Consider the following 21,292-nt stretch of genomic DNA (forward strand, 5'->3'; position numbering starts at 1 on the left):
AGTAATGTCCCTGGAGAGGACATTTCTGAGCACAGATGGGTAAGCAGAGTACTGAATTTTAAGTTTCATACTAAGTAAAGAATGACTGGTGTATTTAGGAATCTGGTAAACAAGCAGGTGGGGTTACTGCCTGAAGTTTAAAAGGAGCGTCTAGACCTCATTTCTGAGAAAGATTTAGGTGGGCTGGAATCCCAACTTTTTTTTTTCCTCCACTGTATTGATGAACTTTTTTTTTCATCTGGCGAGGGAAGGGGGTCAGAATGTGGTAAGGGTGCACTTGTCTTTTTGTAATTCTTTCTTACAGAGTGAAAAGAGCGAGCATGTGTGTCTTTCATCATTTAAAGAACCAGATGCTCATGAAAAATAGTGTATGCTATCTTCTAGCATCCCATTTGTATTTACAACTTGGAAAACTAGCTGTTAAAATGCTGCTGCGGGAACCAATGGCATTAGCGCTGCATGGGATGGATGCATTGAATCCTGGAATCTCTGTTGTGCAAATCTGGATCATGCCATTAGTGGACAACAGAGAAAGGATAGGCAGATCTGGGAAGCTATAGCCAGAACAGCATAGCATTTTAAATGATGTTAATTTTTAACAAATCTATAAGGATGAAATTTGTTATATCAGCAGGCTGTGAATACCACAATAAATAAATAGTAGTTGCAAAATGAAGGGAAGTTATTAAGTTCATTTACCTTCTAATGTCCCATCATCTGAAAAAGATAAATAATTTGTTAGTGAAAGCATTCCAGGGCAAAAAAAATAATCACATTCTAGAGTTAAAATAAAGATATGTGAATGAAGAACCACTGTAGGACATTCATGACAGTAAAATGCACAAGAAATAGGTGCGATTGTGGTATAAACCTGGAAACATCCATGTGACTAAAGTAGATAATGCATTTAAAGGGTACAATCAACCATTACCCCAAGTCTATCAGTATGGTCCTCACCAGCTGGCTCTCAATGCCTCTTGAACATCACAGTGTGACTCTCAGCCTTTTTTGCTTAGCAGAGCCATGAGTCTGTGTTCTCACATGTGACTTTTTAGCAGCTGGGATCATGGGCAAAGTAATCTCCAGTCCACTTCCATAGGAAACTCTAAACTTAAAAAGTATATAAATCAGCTGTTTCATGAGGCTGCTGACACTGTAGAATCCCTGTGAAAGCCTCCATCCCCTACTGCTTTGTACACCTCAGTAAATCTCTGTGCTTCCCAGCAGACTGCTCAGAGTTATAAAGTAGGCTTCATAAGCCCTTGCCAACTCCAGGTATACATTCGCTGCTAGGGATTCTTTCCTCTTTAAAATTCAAAAGAGTAACATGAGATGTCTTTTGCCTACATTAATTTTAACCTGACAGTGCTCCATTCTGACATACTATCCCACCCTTTCCCCATGAAAACTGAGGCAAGTGTTTTTCTTATCAGTTCTTAGTGTGGCTGATCTCTTATGGTAAATTTCTAATGATTCATTTTCTTTCTTCAATTGCTTTTAAGAGTTAAACATAGAGATTTCATATTGCAGCATTTTAACACTTACTGGTCTTTAACAGATTTAGTTTGTATATGATTAACTACATGTGTATTTAACAAAAAAGCCAAAAGGGTAGAAGAGTAGGGGCCAAAAAGAAAGCGTAGGCACAGAACAGTAACAATAATGGAAGAGGATGAGGGGAATGCAGAGTCAGGTATCAGATTAATTGGGGACCAGGCTGGTTGCCAGATAATGCATTAGTGAATACTGCTCAGAGATTTCCCTTTCACTCTGTTCTTGGCTGATTGAAGTGGTCATCCATCAGGTGTCTGAATCCAACCCATGCTATCAAAGCAGCTTCTATTCTTGCCGTTCTTTAGGGGAAAAAAAGGGCCTGTATCTCTCCCATGTCCATGAAAACAACACTGTATCTTCTTGCAGCAGCCAGAATTTGATGGGACAGTGGGCAGTTTCATCAGATGATGTGAAAATACATTAAGCACTCAAAACAAAAATAATATTGGTTTTTAATTTTTTCTGGATAATTAAGAGCAGAATACTTCAGTATTGTTCTTAAGGGCAGTCTGGCCTGGACTTACCGTTATTAATTGCCACCTGGATGTAGCCACCATTTAATGTTTTAAAAAAGAGTATTTTGGTTTAAAAATTTGTGTTAGTATATTTAAATTAGACATTTTAGTGTGCCATACAGTAAATGTAGTTTGGGGAACTCAGAAGTTCAAAGAAAGATGCATAAAATATGGAAGAACCTGTATTCAATGAACAGGTGTGTGAAAAACTACCATGTGTCTATAGTTGAATATAGGAAAAAAGGAGAGATTCAGCAGCAGATGCTACCATGCCTCCCAGAGTCTCATAAAAAAATACTGCTAGTGATGCTGTCAGTGTTTGTTGGAAGCACAGATAGAATCATACCATGTTGTAGAATCATAGAATGGTTTGGGTTGAAAGGGACCTCTATTTCCAATCCTTCTGCTATGGGCAGGGACACCTTCCATTAGACGAGGTTGCTTAAATCCTTGTCGAATTTGGCCTTGAACACTGCGAGGGATGGGGCAGCCACAGCTTCTGTGGGAAACCGAGATTTTGGAATAGATAATGATTTTTTTAGTTTTGTATCAACCCCAGAAGAATAAAGATATACTAACTTCTTTGAGGTAAGTGGAAGATAGGCAGATTAATTTGCATTGCCCCTTCTGAATGAAAAACAATCCTATTCTATGATTCCCTGAATAAAAGAAGGTACATGTTTAATTTGGACTAGATAATTAGAAATAAATTAGTCCTAAATCAAATTAGCCTTCACTGTTTATATTCTTTCCCTGTTTTTTCTTTAGATATGAACAACCAAAGTGTGATAATGGTGCCAGAGCACACCCAACCAAAACAAAGGATTTGTACAAAGGACGCCAGCTTCAAGGTCAGTGAAATAGATAAATTGGGTTTCATCCATTTCAATGCTTTGTTTATTCACTGCAGTAAATTAGAAAGCACTTTGTTACCCCATACCAAAACAATGTATCTTCTAGATATTGCTGTATTGCCACTGACTATAGTATTTGACTTTGGAACAGTACATGTAAATATGGGTCTTAGAATGTTGTCAGAGAAAGTAAGGTTCAATTTTCTCAGTAGTTTAAAGGCATTAACATTTACTAACTGGAATTATTCCTTGCTATTGTCATACCAGAGAAGTCAGAAACTGTGTCTAGAATAACTTGGCCCATACTTTATAATCCTTGTTCTAGCAAAATCTATGGGAAATTTCCCTCCATCTTCAAATCAGTCTGAAATATGTATCATGTAATTACTTTTTTCCAAAAGTACCCTTGACAGTTTACCATAGAGTATTATTATGTTCTTACCTGTTGTGGGTATAAACCTTGGTGTTTGTTAGATTTTTCATTTTTTCAGACCGTTTATAAGCATGTGAGAGGTCTTATCTCTGGATAGTCAAGGTACACAGAAATCAGTAGAGTTGCTTAATTTTTGAAATGGCATGTTAATTTGTTTGAATAACTTGACTTGTAGCAGTTTAGTGAATTATGAATTAAAATTATGAATCACTGTCTGCTATTGTAAAGAACCAGAAACAAGGTAATTGTGTGAGCAGATTTTTTTGTGTCATGAAAAATATTTCAGTTTAACCACCCAAAGAAACGTTTAGACAGTAATTCTAAACTAAACGTGCCCATTAGTGTTGAAATGCATATTGAGCAAAGCACACATTAATAATCTCTGTCATGAAACTATTTTAATTACAAGGTATAATAAAAAAAGAAGTAATATGATTGATATGGTTTTATACTGAATATAATTATATGCTGTATTCTACATAGAAAGTCAACCATAGGATTAACTGTAAGCTATCCAAATGCTGTGGCTTTAAAAAATGGCAAGTGTGACCTAGAAGCATACCTAGTTAGGTATGAGGGGACAAACAGACAGGAACAGGACAAACAAGGCAGAGAAGGAAACATTAATGCCATTTTAGATAGTCCTGTTATTTTTACTGGATTTTATCTAGAACTGTGGGTACAGTTCTGATCATTTGTTTTCAGGAAAGTGACTGCAGAGGGGAAGTTAGCTATCATTAATGTATCAGGGAAAGCAGCTACCCCCCAGGAGAAAGCAGCTAACATTTGCTTCATTTAGACAAACAAGATTTTTCAAGGCCAGGTTGGACGAGGCCTTGGGTGATATGGTTTAGAGCGAGGTGTCCCTGCCCATGGCAGGGGGGTTGGAACTTGATGATCTTAAGGTCCTTTCCAACACTAACTATTCCATGATTCTATGAGTCTAAGATGAGCTCTGGAGGTTATACTGTTCCTCTGACACCACGAGGAAGAGAAACTCTTCTCCTGTGACAGCTTTGGCACAAGAAAAATAGTATGAACTACCCTGAATGAGTTTTACCTGGTGAAGCAACAGCCTTCTAAAGGACTAGTAATGGGGAAGAAAATCTGATTAAGTTTTTAGATAGATCTTGATTACTTTTAAAAGAGACAGTGGGAGACAGAGTTGAATGCGTGAGGTACACATTCTGCATTATAACTTACCCCTTAAGATACTGAACATGACCCTGAATATATACTAAGAGATTAAAAGCTGATATATACTAAAAATTCACATTGTAGCATGAATTTCACAGCTTTTACTACATTGTCTCTATTTCTTTTCCTTCATAAAAAAGGGATGGAGCATGCCTGGCTTGACTGTTTTCCTGTTTAGCTGCTCACGGGTTTCAGCAGGAGCCATATGTGCCACATAAACCACCACATGTGTGAAATTTAGTGGCAAATGCAGCTCTGTTAATGGTCAAATTGATGACTTTTATCTGACATTTCATAAGTTAGTATGTGATTACTGATGTTACTTAATGCTGTTGTAACTTCAGAGAAGTTAGCAGGTATTTCAAGGATAATTTGGGAAATATTTTGGACCTTATTGTGGCCTTTCAGTACTTAAAGAGGGCTTATATACTTAAAGATGGGGCCAAGTTTTTAGGAGGGCCTGTTGCAACAGGACAAGTGGTAATGGTTTTAAACTGAAAGAGGGTAGAAAGAGGAAGAAATTTTTGTAGAATAAGGGAAAACACCGGCACAGGTTGCCCAGAGAGGTGGTATATGAGTCATTCTTGGACACGTTCAAGGCCAGGCTGAATGTGGTTCTGAGCAACTTGATCTATTTGAAGATGCCTAGGCTCATTACAGGGGGGTTTGACCCCTCTTCTGGTCTGCAGCAGCATGGAGTGAATATGTCTATAGAAGTCACAGGGGGAAGAGGTTATTTAACGGTTGCAATTGTGTTAATTGTCTCTCTTAAGGCTACATCTTTTCTTTCTCTTAACTTCTCTGTTAAATGCCTGAATCCTCAACTGGCAAATTTCTTTTTTATCATGCAAACACTACATTAAGTAAAAATGAATTGAGATTTTCTTATTTTCTTATTTCTTAAAAAGGAGGTTGAAAGAGGATCTTGCACAGTTGTTGCTAGCTGTCAACAGCTAGTATAAAGAATTGCACAAATGGCTAACGAGAAGCAACTTTTTAGTAGAAATGAATCACCGTTGCTCAAAGTTTTCTCTATTGTAAGCAGTTCTGCAAAGGCATGTTTACATTTTTGTTGCCTAAATTTAAATACAGCACCTGGTTACTCAGTGGTGCCAGGACTGAATGAAAAATGTAGGTTAATTGTGTGCTTATTTTCAAGGAATAATGTATTTTTGGAACGATGGGTTTGCTTGATTTGCAGATTATACCCACAAAAATGCAGTAACCCTGGGTGAAACCACTGTCACTGTCTGATGTATAAAACCAGGAAGATTTTAAAACAACTACTTTACTACAATGAATGGTGTTAAAGAGGATAAAACTCACTGGTACATCCTCAGGTGGATTAAACTGACATAGTTCTTCTGTTAACATGACCTGAAAATTTAAACCCATTACATGTTAAGCCAATGCTTTTAGCAATAATTTGCAAATAAATCAATATGCAGTTTTTAGCATACACAGATAACTTGTTAAGGCAAAACTGCAGAAGGTAAAGGCTCTTTGGAGTCTATGGCAAAATTCCCACTGATCTAAACCAAGCTGAGAACATATCCTCACATCCAAAGAGTAACTTAAAATAAAGCAGCTGAAATTGAAGGCTAATCTAATGTTTGTAAGAATGATCCAAGCCACCTGTATCTGTTGGATTGTCTGGAAGTTATATAATAATAATTCTTCCCATTAGGCTTCTGTTCCTTTTTTTAAAAGTAAAGTATTTTTCTGAGGTTGCTAATGATTTTGATCTTTCTCAGAAACTAGTTATTGCAAGATAATGAGAATCAACACAGAAAGGAGTCTAGAGAAATAGACTGGAGTCTGGGGAAATAGAAGGTTTTTCTTCTTTTATTGCGATCAGTTTTCAAAGGTTTATATTTTGACCTTTTGTTCTCCTCTGAGTTACACAGTAAAATGGAAGGCCTCTGATAAACTGACATATTCTGTAAAGAGTCTCAAATGGTTAATTTCAGGTTTTTGGATAATTGGTGTGTTAAATAGAAATTCTGTTTTCTGCACAAGCTGGTCAAGACCATTTAAAAAGGTACAGCATGAAGGATAGTTAAGCTAAACCTGTAGTATGGTGGAATAAGGTGTAGGTGCCCCTGTATTTTCAGAAAATCATGAGTGATAATAATTCAAATTCAGCCAAGCTGAAGAAATATAAGTTCCTGAAACTATTTTTTTCAGTCTGGGCCTACAGGTGAAGGTATTTTCAAGCATTATATGTATTCACTATTTTTTAATAATCAGTAGAATATTTTTCAGCATACACCTTCAATACATGTATATGTATTTATAAAACAATATAGATGTACTACTGTACTAATATATTAAGTACATTGTAAAATGTAGCCAAATATAGAAATTAAAAAAGGATAAAATAAAAATGAAATAAGCACTTTTTTAAATTTTATTTGTTAATAGTACGAAAAATATTCTTCTCCTGCAGTCCATTTGATTGTCTTGTGCCCCCCTGGGGTATGTGTACCCCACTTTGGAGACCAGTGCCTTATACTATGGATAAGCTGCCTATTCATAAAGCTAGTCTTGCCTCTGCTCTAGGCAACCTGGAAGAAAGCAACTTGAATATGTAACAGAGAGCAAGACATGATAGCATACTGAGACAGTGCCAGACCACTCAGCTAATTTGCCTCAAGGGCAAATCTTTTTCTTATTTAAAAAATAAGCATTGAATGCAAGAAGGCTCTGGTTTAGGCTCTGCTGTGTGTGAGGGCTGGATAAACTTTGGATAATCCTTTGTATAGTTTAAGATTTTTGCATTCTTGCTTGACCTGGGAACTTATCTGGATTTTGTGTAATATTATTTCCATTACCAAGACCTGAAATTTGAAAAGTAACTGGAAAAAATTGAAAAGTATTACGGGAAATGTGATTTTGTTTACACAACATTCTTTAATCAGATTTACCCTTATCTTTTGTGCAGAGGGGGTGGGGAAGAAAAAGAAATCCGAATGAGTAAAAGGCACACAAGCTTGAGAGAGGGAGACCACAATGTCAAGTCAGATTTTCAGCCTTTACTGGGTTTCTAAGGTTTTGTGGCTTTAAGTAAGACCATTAATTTTGTTTACATTTCATTTTGGTTGTTTTAATTTTTCCTTTTATTTAACAAAGTATGTTTTTTGAGGTTCCTGCCGTTGTGATACTTCCTCTCATACAAAAGCATAATTTCGGAGGGGAAACTGTAGTTTGGAAATGACAGTGCCTTGTAAACTGTAACAGTAATACAATCTCTTGACTTGGGTGAATGTGCAGATTCAGTAAGTCTATCTACTGAAAGTCCTGAAAGCCTCCCTTTTTTATTTTCTAAGACTAGCATAGCTCTTCACTACTGAATATTTTCTTTCTCCAAAATGCTGTTCTCAATTAACCCAGCTGGAATCCAGCAGAATGTATCAGTTGCATTGAAGTTACTGTAGGTTTCTACTGGTGAAATAAGATCAGCATTTCCCTCTTATTTTCATCCTTCCTGCCAATCCCACTGCTCTCTCAAAAGCCTCACTTCAGATGTTTCTCATTACAATTTTCAATCCTAGAGCATTTCTACAAAAAGATGAGTATTTTTGGGTTTTGATAGCGCTGAGGTAATAAGCATCTGAAAGGTTTGCATGTTTAATCTCTAGGATTTATTCAGTGGTCAAGAAGGATTCAAATTAGAAAATCTGGCATCTTTGCTCAGCGTCTGATAGAGATCTCAAATTCTCAGGTTGGACAGGAGTGTAGATCACTGCCCCCTCCTTCCTGCAACCAAAACCCCAGAGCCAGTGCTTTCCATCCAGAGCCTAAGCTCTGCTGATGACTGTGTTGGTACTGTGATGGTCTACCGTTTAAGTCAAGCTAAAAATGTTAAAATATTACTTAATCAAAATGCCTTGATTCATGTCCCTTGTATAGGAAATCAGCTTATTTAATAACAACAGAAAAATAATCCCTCAAAACTCTTCCTTATATATGGCTATGTTGAACTACAGGTTGTTTTCGGATTTCACAGTCTGCTAGTGACTCTGTCCTCACCTGTTTTGTGCTATGGATCTTCATAATCTTAGTTTAACCATGACATTCAAACAGTTAATATTTTCTCTTGAAAAATCATGCATGAGAGATGTTTAACTCATTTGTTTATTTCACATTTGCGTTACTTAAGAGGAACAAAAGTATTTTAACTGCCCAATTGTCTTCCTATTGTAATGGCTTTATTTACTGTGATTCTGATGGGATAATCCATCATTGACCCTGAACAGTTTATATTTTGTGGAGCAAAACTCACGATTTAAGTTATGGGTGAATTATGTGTGGATAAATACAGTTTGCTTTTGGTTGTTGGCAGTGCAACTTCTTTTTCCAAAGTTAAAGAGTAATAATCAGAAACTCTCAAACCACAATGATGCAAGACTGTCCTGGGTTCAGCTGTAACAGCCAAAGATCTGTGTCTTACTCCAAAGGCATCTTTAAAATAAAAAGAAAGTGATACTTAACTGCTTTTCCTTTTGAGCTGTATTCCATTATATCTTTACAGTTGCTCCACTTCTTATCATGAGCACATTCATGATGTACTGGACTCAGCTAAGATGATGAGGTACCACCACTGGTCTACCTTATCTTGCTTACCATAGTTTCACAAAGTTCTTCATTTCCTCTGTGTAGTCTGATGCTGGCAGTGAGTAGAAAATAATCTGACCTTACTACACATCCTTAAATGTTTGAATGACTGAAAATGTGCTTGTTTTTAAAAGTTTCAATTAAGTAATAGAGCATTTCTGATAGTTATGCAGATTATGTACATATGGCTGCCTTTCCATGAGCTTCAAATTGTTAGGCCAATTAATATGTAACTTTCTCCACTGAGTGTGATTTAAAAGGATTATAGTTTTATGATGTAACAAGCTTTTTGGGTGCATAAGCTAATATTTAAAATATCCCTTTCTGCTATTGAATCTTAAATCTCCAAAATGTCAAACAATCATTTCAAGTTGCTGGCTGTTTTGAATGAGTCTGTAACTATCATCCTGAGCCCTACACCACTTTATTTACCAAGAGACACTTGGCTAAAAGGCTCTGTATGAAGCAGACCTGGCTAGTTAAAAGTTTGAACTATGAACAGGAAATATTTGTGCAAAGCTGGTGTTAACCTTCATGACAGTGATGGCAAAAGTGAATAGCTGCATGGCAAGGATGAAGGAGGAATCCTGCCCAGAGCATGGCAGGTCTGCAGGGTGGATGGGAGGGGTGAGGCTCAACAGTGAGGTGCAGAGGGGTGCTGGAGAGCCAGGCATGCTCCTTCTCAGCCCAATAGTGCTAGGGGAGGCAGGGGCAGGGATGCTTTTCCTTCCAAGGCAGTAGCTGCTTTCTGTAAGATATGGGGCTGCAGGAGGATGCCTGACTTCCCAGCCCTCTGCAATCCTGAGCAGCTGGATGCCGTTCCACTACCATAGGCCTCATGTAGGTTAGTGACAGCTTAGGGAAGGACGTTTTCTGCATATAATGTCCGCTACAAGTATCCTGTGCTGGCAGCCTGAAACAGAGGTGGTCGGGATACTGACTGGGTGAAGATGTGGCCATCAACAAGATCTGTGTGTCTCGAGTGCAGTGAGGTTAATGAAATGCCAGCGTGCTTTGTGGGAAAAGGATATGCAGCACACAAGCTGGTATCACAAGCACTGGCTCAGTCAGAATGCCCACACTGTAACACAAAAGCTTATTTGAGTATGGAGTAGTGGTGGCCTGGGCAGGATGTAGGATAAGGCAGTACTTCTCATGACTACATAGGTCTACTGGTCAAACCTCCGTATAAAGAGGGAGTTCTGCAGCACTAAATCCTGAGGCCACTACTATGGCTTCAGGGCAGCTGAACCGCCAAAGAGGACTCTGTTTAACCTACAACAATTTCCTTGGGCCTTTGGTTTCAGTAGCTTCAATATTATTACCCTATTGTCTGGCTACATGATTATATTGTACTCTCCCAATAGTCAGTTCTGCTTCAGAGAAAGAGAGGCCTAAAAGTTATTTTTGAAGGCTCATCAGATCATGTTTATTTCCTGCTCACCCTCTTCTCTCCCTCTCCCCATCCTGTCTTTGTCAATGGTCTGACCACAGTTCTTCATATTGCTTTATTTCTTCCTCAATTTTTAGTCATTTCTTAACAAAACAATGTCTTTTCTCAACCTAAAGCAGAAGTATTAATATCTGAAACAAACAAAAAAATTTGTTCAAACACATAAGAGCTGTTGTAATTTCCAGTTATGTGTGAATTAGTCTAAAACAATTACAGTGAAAGAATTTGAGCTACTCATAAAGTGCTAGTGAAAGATGCAGCTGTGACACAATTAACAAAAAAGATGGCTAATTAAAGGTGATGCTGCTGGCTCAGCAATAGAATTTCATTCATTGCCCTATTTAATATTAACCTCTAATTTTATGTTTATTTTAAAGGGCTGCATTAGGAGTAATAAACACTAACTTCATTTGCTGGAGGTTATGCCAAAGAATATAAATTCTGCTCTCACTTCACTTGTTGCTGTCCTCCCTTTTCAGACAAATCCTTTGTTAAGCAGAGCAGCCTTGCCAGCTCTGATGCTCTGTGCTAGTGGGTCCTATTCTCAGTGGGACATCTCCAGGGATCACATGCCCAGAAAGGGAGAATGTTCTCCTGTACCTGGCTGGCTTCCCGGGAGGTTGTCACCCAGCAGCTCTACAGTCACTGTCTCTGCACCAGCACTATCCAGTTAGGTTTCTGAGTGTGTTTTTTGCCTTCTGAGCCAAAGAATGATTAAGTGGGACAATGCTTTCCCCCAGAAATGCCTTTTCTGAGTCTGAGTTGATATCAGAAAAGTTCCACTAACACTCATGAAGCTGTTTGGGTTTACTTGTCAATGATGTAAATATGGAGGCAAATGCTGCCCCCTGCACTTAATGATTTTGGCATCGATTCTGATAAAGTTGAACTCTTTTTTCCCATCTCTACTGGGAACATTTTTATTTTGGACTGAATGTCTGCATGCATAAATGAATAAATATATAAATACGCATACAGTAAAAATATTTGTGTTCCCCTCAGTGAGAAGTAATAAACTGAGACCTGTTCCACCATAAAACTTCACTAAAGCAGAAAAAGGACATCTAAGAAAGATATTTTCATTTTTAGCTTTAGTTTATCTATACAATTTAATCCATACATTTAATCCATAATTTAGTACATATGGTATTCTAAATCAATCAGTGAAAAAGCTTTGGTTGAACACATTTGTTTTTCTTTTAAAATAAAAAGAACAGCATAATGGATAACAATCTCATTATTATTAGTATTAACTTGTGGAGCCAATTTAGAGAGGTTTGTTTTGGCTTTTTGGGTGGTGAGGTTTTTTTTTTTTTTTTGTCTTTTACTGAAAAGTTTCTAACTATTTTATAATTCTGTGCTTCTATTTAGCAGTTCCCTACCTCTATATGGTGTAATTTTGCTTTCAGTAATGTCTGGACTGCCTATAGGAAGGAAAACACATATTAAAAGTGATGAAAACAGTGAATTTCCTACCTAAAAGCAAAGGTAGTCTTGCAAGAAAGTGAAAGTTTGGGCAGAATTTTTAGTGCCATGGTAGGTTAGTCTGTATCAGGAAGTAATACACTGCTTTTCTGGATGAAACTCAGAGTGCATTACTAGTCGAACCACACTCAGCAGAGTAGGAATATCTGACGCATATTTGCAGTTATCACATGAAAGAGAGGGGAAAAATCCACAAGTCATTCATTCTTACCTATTCAAGCAAATGGTCATTTTGGTAACATCTAAAGGTAGAATAGAGAATCATGTCTGTGTGTCCTATGGGTATCTGGTTTAGACTGAATCGCTTTCTGAAAGTGCCTGTCTCCATGTGACTGTAGAGGGAGCAAATATGACTAACATCAGTGGCTGAATATATTTAGATTGCTTAAGTTGAATGATGTAATTACCATCTTACCTGAATAGATCATGAGAATAAACAGTTGTGGTATCCCACAAGCAGTGAAATACAGCCTGGCTTTTTCTCTGCTGCGGGTGAGAGTATTCAGCTGAGATTGGAACGCACAGCAACATTTTTTCTTGCAGTGTTTCACTCGAAAGTTCTTTTAGCAGGGAAATAATTCTGACAATACTAATAAGGTATGAGAGCATCTGTTTGAAAAATTGCATTTTTTTTCAGGTACCCATTTATTTCACTTAAGTATTTGGAATATTGCCTATGCTTTGGATATCAGGTCAGTGGGAGGGGGAGAGGAATGACTGATGGCTCCCCAAAGCCAGTTTAGTCTAATGATATTTTAAATTTAATTCTCCTTAAACTCACTCGATGTAGGCTGTTCAGCCCTGCTTATGGATGATAAGCCCCAAGCTTCTGTGAATGGACCAATACTCTGCACTTCAAGAGATTTCTGTTGGTCAGTATTGAGCCATTAGAGCCCTCACTGGGGATTTAGAGAGATGCTTTGGAAATGAGAGCCCTTCTTTTCTACTGAACATGATATTTACTCACCTTTTATCTTTATTCTTTTTTTCTAATACCATAAGGACAGAGCATAAGCAGAGTGAAACTTTGATCACATTGGAACCTAAAAAGGATTAAAATATTTGCCCTCATAGAACACACTTTGATGCTGTATTCCTAAAGCTACTAATCTTCAAGAAGTATACTTAAAATATCTTGAAACAATTTCTGGTGCAGCGAAGACAAGGGAGGGGTATCTCATAATTACTTGGGGCAACTGGTTTGCAGTTTTGGGGTGAGGAGTAGAGAAAATAGCACAAGGAGAGGGGAAGATTGATGTGGAATAAGCTCAGTGTTTTCTGCCAGAATATCTACAGTCATTATCAACTCACAATCTGAAAGATGGCAGGAAAAACTCGTATAACTGAACAGAAAAGGCAAAACCCTTTAGTCTGCCAGGGCTGTAATCATAATGAAAAATGACACCTGAACCTTATCATGACAGTGGGTGGGAGTCGCATAATAATACGCTATTTTCTTTAAGACGCATGGTATGGGGCTTCTCTTTTTTCATCTGATAAGAGTATAAACTGAATAAGACCATGCCATTGAATTGTAAGGCCGTTTCCTACAAAATGGCTATCTTGCTGTGTTGTGTTTTCATACTTGGATACAAATCCTCCTTGATTACCTGGCAGAAACAGCTCTCGTGTTTAATCTGTGGGCAGGGAAAAATAAATATTTTCATTTCTGAATGGATGTATATCTGCATCTATATTTTGAAGAGGGAGCAACAATGGTTAGGCATTTACTCTTTGCATTTAGTCACTTGGTGAAATGTTCTACTTTTCAAATAAAATGAGCACTTGGTTCCCAGTGAGTTCAAGGGGATTTTCAGTGCCCAACAACTTCGAAAATACCCTGTACTGATAATAAACCACTCTAGTAATTTTGTGTTTTGTATCAAACAGTAACTTTTTGAAATCCAGGCATAGTTATGAGGTTAGTGTTTGTGTAAATGTAAGCCAGTGCAAGAATTCCCACTTCCTAATGTTTTGAGTAAGTTAATGTATAATACAGAAATATCACCAGTTTTGGCTGATGAGTAATGACTGAAAAGGTCAAGCAGTAAGCTTAGCTCACTTGTCAAGGAGAATCAACAAGATGTAGCCAAAGTTGTTTATACTCTGATCTCACATCTGTAAGTATATTTCTCTGAAGAAAAATATTTTGATTTTAGCCTGCTGCATTAATCTTTCTCTTCACTTTTGAGAAAATGTCTGTCTCTGACAGTTGGAGAGCATATTAGATGCTTGCATTTTCTACGTCCTAGCATGGCTTACCTGAGAGGACTGGTCACTGGTGTAAGAGGCAAAATTAGTGTTGCATGCTCTCCCTGAGGTTGGATTTATTTTAGAAAGTAAAGTATCAGCAATAAGCAGAATTTCCATCTGAGACTCAAAGGTAGTGCCAGGTGATGTCCTACTAGTCATGCAGGGTCAAAGACAGGATTAACTATACATGCTATATTTTGGTAAGGAGGTGCTGCAACCTTGTCTCAGCCACAGACAAGAGGACAGCGTACCTTCTACAATATGGAGAACCTGGGATCAGAGATGAGCTTGGGAAGTCTCCATGGTTAGTATAGTTAATTGTTTGTATGACAGTAGTTTATAGTCTGGGATCCCAGTGTTCTAGGCACTGTGAAAACACAGAATAACAAGATGATGCCTGGAAAATGTGCAGTCCAGCTGATTGCAAAGCTACTTGGGCAGTGGGTGGACAGATGCCATCAACTGAAGAGGCAGTGAAAGTTCCTGCCAATTCTTCAAAGTGCTTCAGTCTGCCAACATGTGTCACCTCTGTTTCACACTGGCTGAGCTTAAGCCAGCTGGCTTTCCTCCAGGTCCCTTTTTGCCTCAGATATTTAGACATTGGAGAATGCATTTCTCTGGGCTCAGTGAAGCAGAACAAGTATTCTTGTTCTCAAATATGACAGTGAATACAAGACTATCTCAGTGGTTTTCAAATACATGATGTTTTTCCTTGGGTTCAATACAACTTGTAGGCCTCCACAACTGAGAGCCCTCAAGGAGGAAATGAAATTACTCCATAGAAACATCTGGGAATTCTTTCAAAGGATTCAAAATGGTTCACAAAGATTCAGAATTTTGCTTCCCTATAGCTCAGCAGGAGTGCTACTGTTCATAGATTCCTGATGTTAGCATATGGCAAAAAAACATGAATAATTTTGGGAAATAGATTACTTAAATTTTGCCCTTTATGCTTGTGAAGTTCTTGAATTTGTTTGCTATCTAGAAATGTCTTCTGGTAAAGCCTCTTGCTCTGTAAGTCATCCACAAGCAATTCATTGTAAATATTCCTAAAACACAATTCATGACCTACTGAACTCTTGCAATCCTGCAAACTCTTACCCACATTCTTCTTGTGATTAGTTCCATTAAAATCAAAGGAACCTTTACATGTGGTTGTAAAGTTAAGCCCAGGCATAAGTGTTTGTAGGATGAAGGTTTAGGTTGGTTCCATAACCCTTGATAGTCTACTTGCTATGTAGTCTCCTTTTGCTAAATAAATTAGATGCAGGCATTCAGAACCAGTGGAAAGGCAGAGTTACTCAGTCCCAGGCTATTACTCCTATTCCCTAACTGGTGAGTTATGGAATTCATCCTTAAGAGTCAGAATTTTTGGTTCTTTGAGTACAGAATCCAGATTTGTTGGTAGTGATCCAACTTGGAATTAACTCTGGAACACAGTTAAATGCAAAACAAAGGTTATTGAACCAAAATCATATAAGAATCATATATTCATCAGCTTTTTTAATGACATAGTCATCACTACAGATCCTTCTGTGCTGTGAACTTTATAATAGGGAAAAGTACCAATAAGCAAAGAGTTCCTAGGTTTTGTAGCCATTCACATTTATAACAGAAAATGAGCACATTTTCAGATAGCAGATAACAGAAAACAGAGCAGGACAGATTTGTTCACAGAAAATAAACCTGGATTTTGAAAAATTTAGCTAGCTCTGTGAACAGAAAAGCAGAATCTAGGCAGAGCTATTGACTGTCATATTCAACTATGTAATAGTTGTATTATATCTATGACATATCTGGTGGTGAAAAGAATACACTGCACTTTGGATTTAACGCATTAATTGCATTTGGCATTCAGTTCTGCAATCTCATTTGCCATTATTCCTATGTGTCTCTAATTTCCCAGATTTCAAGCTGGAAGACATCATAAAAAGCTGTGTATGTTTGTGTGTATGTGTGCATCTAAATAATCATGAGTGCCTAGTAAGAGTTACTCCTTCATGTATGCTGGAGATTTCCATCCCCTTATTTCAGTTGAATTTCAGGTCAGAGAAGTAATATTTTAATGTCCATGAAACAAGAGCTCTGAACCACTGAAAAGAGAAGACTCCTCTTTTTCCATTAAGATATGTAGCACGTATTTCCACCCCTGGAAATTTTTCAGTGTATCTGGTACTTGATCCCTTAGGGTCTAAAAGCAGAAAGTAAATTTTCAGTTATTTAGAGAAGCATTTTGTTAGAATTTTTAGCTCCCTTTGAGATCTGTATAGCTGAATTAAAGTATCAAAGAAAGAGCTGGAAGGATACAAAAAATATTCCTAATAAAATGATTTAAACCTCTCTAAAATATTTATACAAGAGAGTTTGGGATTCTGTTTTCCCAAAATAACATGCACTTGTATAGGTCTTGTGAAAGTGCATCGGAGTATAGTTTCTACTGGTGTTCTGTTGGGGTGATGTGTGCTTGTAATTTCACCATGCAGAAATAATGTGTTTTTTGATTTATGAGATTAAAAGCTTTTATGTGATAGCTTACATAGCTGTAAATTTAAATCTGTCTATAGTAGCATGCATATGTACACACAGAGATCCTCTTATGCGTCTCAACTCACCCTCCTATGAAAGGGTCTTAAACAGGTTCTACTTATGAATATATTGAAGCCAGCTCAGTAAAGAGTTTTCTCACATAAACATTGAGTTGAACTGAACCCATTGTGTGAGCTGTATCCTCATCTCTTGTTTGTAATGAACTTCTAATTCATTGCTTTGAATTGAAAATAATCTCATTGTAAGCAGTTCTGTCAGGGTTTAAAGCAATATAAATGACACTAATAATCAAGACAGTATACTTGCCAAACCATACAAAGAGCGCAGTGTACAGAACATTGATATTTTCATTAGCATTTTTATTTCACAAAAGGGGAAAAAAAAGTGTTACACGATTTCAAGAAGTGTCAGTGGTACTGTCAGGTATTTCTCAGAAATAATGACTCTTCCTGGAGGCTGATGTCTTCTGCCCTCCAAACATCTGAGTGGATGCTCATTCCTCTGCTTCTGCTCTCCTGCTCTGAAGTGAGGCAGCTCTAATGCTGAATTCTTAGAGGGGCTGTGGGAGGTGAGTTTGGGGTGACACCAGCTTTGGGCACACCTGTGCTGAGATGAGCTGGGACAATCAACTCCTTCCTCAGCTGACAGCAGCCAGCTTGCTCAGGCATGAGTCTGGGCTAGGGGCAAAATGTGATGAATCAGCTCTTTGTATCTTTTCCTATCAGTGAGACCTATGAGTGATTTTGAACTATTCCCCTACCAGAAGTGGGATGAGCTGCCCTGGCCAACCCACCTTTCCTGTAGGCACATGCAGGTGTGCCTACATGTTTGCCTAGAGGTTGGTGTGTGACACATTCCTCCGTGGAAGAAATTATTCTGTGCTGTGTCCTTAAAAGCCTCAGGCGATGTCAGGTTCACTGCACATACAATGTGGCTCCTTGGGCATATCCATACTCTCCATTTATCAGTGATTTCCATGCATCTGAAAGCTACTGAGTAGTAGGTTACTATGTACAGCACTAGAAATGGCCACATTTCCCACCCCTTTGTGTCTGCTCTGTGTAGTTATCTTTTAGATTTCTTTTGCAGACCTATGAACAAATTGGAGTCTACTTAAGCATGAGAGAAAATTTAACTTTCCAGCTGTTACAACTATGTCTCAACATCTTTTCTCTTAGAAAAGCAGAAAGATTGCTTCTGAAAAAACACAACGCATCTTATGCTGCACATATATCAAATGACTACTTTCTGTATAAAGTATGAGGGTTTTGTTGTTTTTTTTTTTTTTTTTCCCCAGGCAAGCTAGGACACTTGGTTAATTAAGAACTTTTGGTAAATATCTCTCCTGCTCCTTAATGGTTTAGGGGAATCCAAGTTTTCATATCTGCTTCTGTAAAGCATACTTCAGCTTAATTAGAACACCAGCTGGGTTGTAGAGTTTGGGATTATCTAAAAAACTTAAAGAGCACCTACAGAGAATTCATGCTCTAGACATTGACATTGCCATATCAATTTGAACCAGAGTAATGGATAAAACTAATTAATATTAGATATACAATCCCAATGTCAGATTTTTAAAGGAATTGTGTTTCTCTGACAGATCTTAGTCTGGTTCCTAATGAATCACAGGAAGTTAGTCTCTCTTATTAAAAAAAAACAAACATTATTTCCTGGATTACTTTAATTTTTACTGTTTTTTTTTTTTTCACGAAACTTCAATGCTATCCTATTGCAAGCTGAGCTAAGTTTATTTTTTTGCTGACACTAAAATGCCAGTCTGTTATGATCTGTTTGAAATTGTGTTCTCTGTTTTGACTCTCCACTTTGTTTGACACAATGCTGATTTCATCTTCTGTGTTTCTTTTTCCCTTGTTCTTGCTTCTTTGATTAAAAAAACCCGAAGGCAAACAGAAATGCAACATCTGTCTCTCACATGTTTGCAAATCTATTTCATTAATTCCATGAGTTGTCCAGGATTTATGCGAAGCATTTTTTCACTAGATACGTTTGTCAGTAGGAAAAATTTAATCCAGTAGGGATTACAAAGAAAATCACTCATTTGAAGATCCTATTAAAAATCAATTTCTTAAGACAGGTATCTTGACCCCTGTATTAAGAGAGTGCACAGTGGTCTCGAAGCCAGCTCATGGCTCAAGGCGTGGATCACACAGACTTATTGCAAACTTGGCAGCTGAGTCAAGGAAAGAGATTAATGTGCAGTGCAGTGGCTGGACATGTAAGGTTCAGGAATCAGGTTTTAATTTACAGCTCTCTGTATGGCTTGGTGAAAAGAAGGCACACTGCTGTGATGCTGGCATTTCCAGTGTTTAGAAAAACAGGGCTCACTGTTTTTACTTTCGAACTTCATTAATTACCCTGACATAGGCAGGTGTCTTGGTGAAACTAGGGTTATTTGGGAAAGCAAGACTCTTCTGGTAGAGTAAAATCTGTATGGTTTCTTCTACAGTGAAGCCTTGTTTTGTCAAATTCCTCAGCTGCTTGAGCCTTAAGCTTGGAGACCTAGCTAAGCGTTTGGGTGAATGCTTTGTTGTTGCTAGCGCTCAGTCATATCTGGCTGTGGGGTATCTTGCGGGCAGGCTTCATTCGATAGCAGCTTCATGTGAAAGGCTGGGGGGAGAAGTAGGAATGTGAACAGATACACACTGTTCTGATTCTTTACCATCTGCTCAAGGAAAGTCACCCTGGGAAGTGGGTCAGAAAACTGGTTTATATGAGAGGAGACACGTGCATTTCTTACCATAAAACTACATGTGTTTTTCTTATGCATTTATTTACAAATATATTTAATATTAAAGTAAGGATTCATAACCTGTGCATAGGTTCAGGTCACTTTTCCCCTCACAGTTTTGTATGGGTTTTTTTATCTCTCATTTGTTTAGCTTCAGCACTTTCCCTAAGTAATATTTGTAGTTTGGAGGCCAGTGGAAATTAATTGGGTTAATTTGCTTGTAACCAAACCAAAATTTGAACTCCCTTCTTCAACAGCAAAAGATTCATTCCACAGCCCCTCTACCCCCATTTGCCTTCTTTGTGATTTATCTCTGTTTACAGATAAAGCGGAACACTGTAACACAGGACAGATAAAGTGAGGACATTCTATACTCATTATATTTTCAGCAAAGACTACAGATAAATGCCTGTCATAAAAGAAGAGCAGTTTATTCTTAAAACATGCCTTGATAGCAAGGCAGTTATATTCTTTTTCAGTGTTCCCTGGTAACCATTTCAAAACACATCAGTGGCATTACTGGAGTCTCAGGTACTTGAAAGATGAAAAGTGATCTTTTTCATACAGAAAAAAAAACCCAAAACCAGAAAACCTAAAGGTCACTAAAAAATTGTTTTAAAACTTGAGTTTGGAACTTCCAGCCTCTCCCCTTGTCTTAGTAGATGTTTCTGTCTTTACACATCCCTGAAATTCCTAGACCATACTCACGGTGCTCCAGCAGACCACAAGCATCAGAACAACCCAAGATACACTTAGTATTACAGACAACCCTAGGTGCTTTCCTAAGTTCTGTCATTAAGCATAAAATTTGGTGATGTTTGAAGGTACTGTGTGAGAACCTCAAGTTCCACTGTTCTCTGAATTCAGCTTTATCCCTCTGGAAGCTGTATTGTCTACCCTCTTTATGTCTCCTATGTGAAACATTTATCCTGAACAATAGACAAGTTAAATGTCTAATTTTAAATAGAATGGATTTAAAGAGAAAATAAAACCCAACAGACTTAATGAATTCCTGTATCAAGCAACAGGCTTCTCTTGTGTATATGCACTGCTGAAAGAAAATTTAAACAGTGGCTTGGTACTACGGCAGAAAGATAAAGTGCTGCTTAAACACCAGTTCTCATGACTGTTGTTTGGTAAGGCAGAAAACTTTGAGTCTAAGACATGAAAGGCAAAAAAATTATTTACTGAGATTTCACTCTTCAGCATGAAAAGTGCAGTGGCCTTGATCCAGCAAAACACTGAAGCTGTGTTTTCCTTTAAGCTCATAAATTCATTTGGTCTAGTGAGGGCATTATGTTGACCTACTTGCCAGGCTTTTTTGGAGGATGTTGGTTGCATTTCTTTACACCATGCAGGATTAAGCCCTAATTTAAAGAACATTCTGTCCAATCTGATACTATTGTTATTTTTCTGAAGAAAATGTTTTAATGTAGCGGTAGAAGTGGTTTCTGACATTCTCTTTGCTCTGGAGAGTTTGCTCACAACAAAAGGAACCCTTCTGTAGACCCACAATAGCATGATGATTAGAGAACTCAGCTGAAGAGGAAAGGACCCAGGTTCAAGTCCCTGATCCAAACCAGACAGAGCAGGGAATTGAACCTGACTCTCTAGTGTCAGAGATTAGGGTACTCC

At 37.8% G+C, this 21,292-nt stretch overlaps 1 protein-coding gene across 4 annotated transcripts in view; it reads left to right on the plus strand.

Moving 5' to 3' along the window:
- Positions 1 to 21,292, plus strand: part of SMOC2 (SPARC related modular calcium binding 2) — a 139,943-nt gene that overhangs the window by 99,905 nt on the left and 18,746 nt on the right. For all 4 annotated transcript variants that reach the window (XM_061378813.1, XM_061378812.1, XM_061378811.1 and 1 more), the window contains exon 9: positions 2,838 to 2,920. In XM_061378813.1, the coding sequence (XP_061234797.1) occupies positions 2,838 to 2,920 (83 nt within the window). The remainder of the gene's footprint in view (positions 1 to 2,837; positions 2,921 to 21,292) is intronic.

Source organism: Neopsephotus bourkii, unplaced genomic scaffold (assembly GCF_033783945.1).
Source record: "Neopsephotus bourkii isolate Nb327-2 ecotype Australia unplaced genomic scaffold, CSIRO-AGI_Nbou_v1 NB_1767, whole genome shotgun sequence".
Taxonomy (NCBI): Eukaryota; Metazoa; Chordata; class Aves; order Psittaciformes; family Psittacidae; genus Neopsephotus; species Neopsephotus bourkii.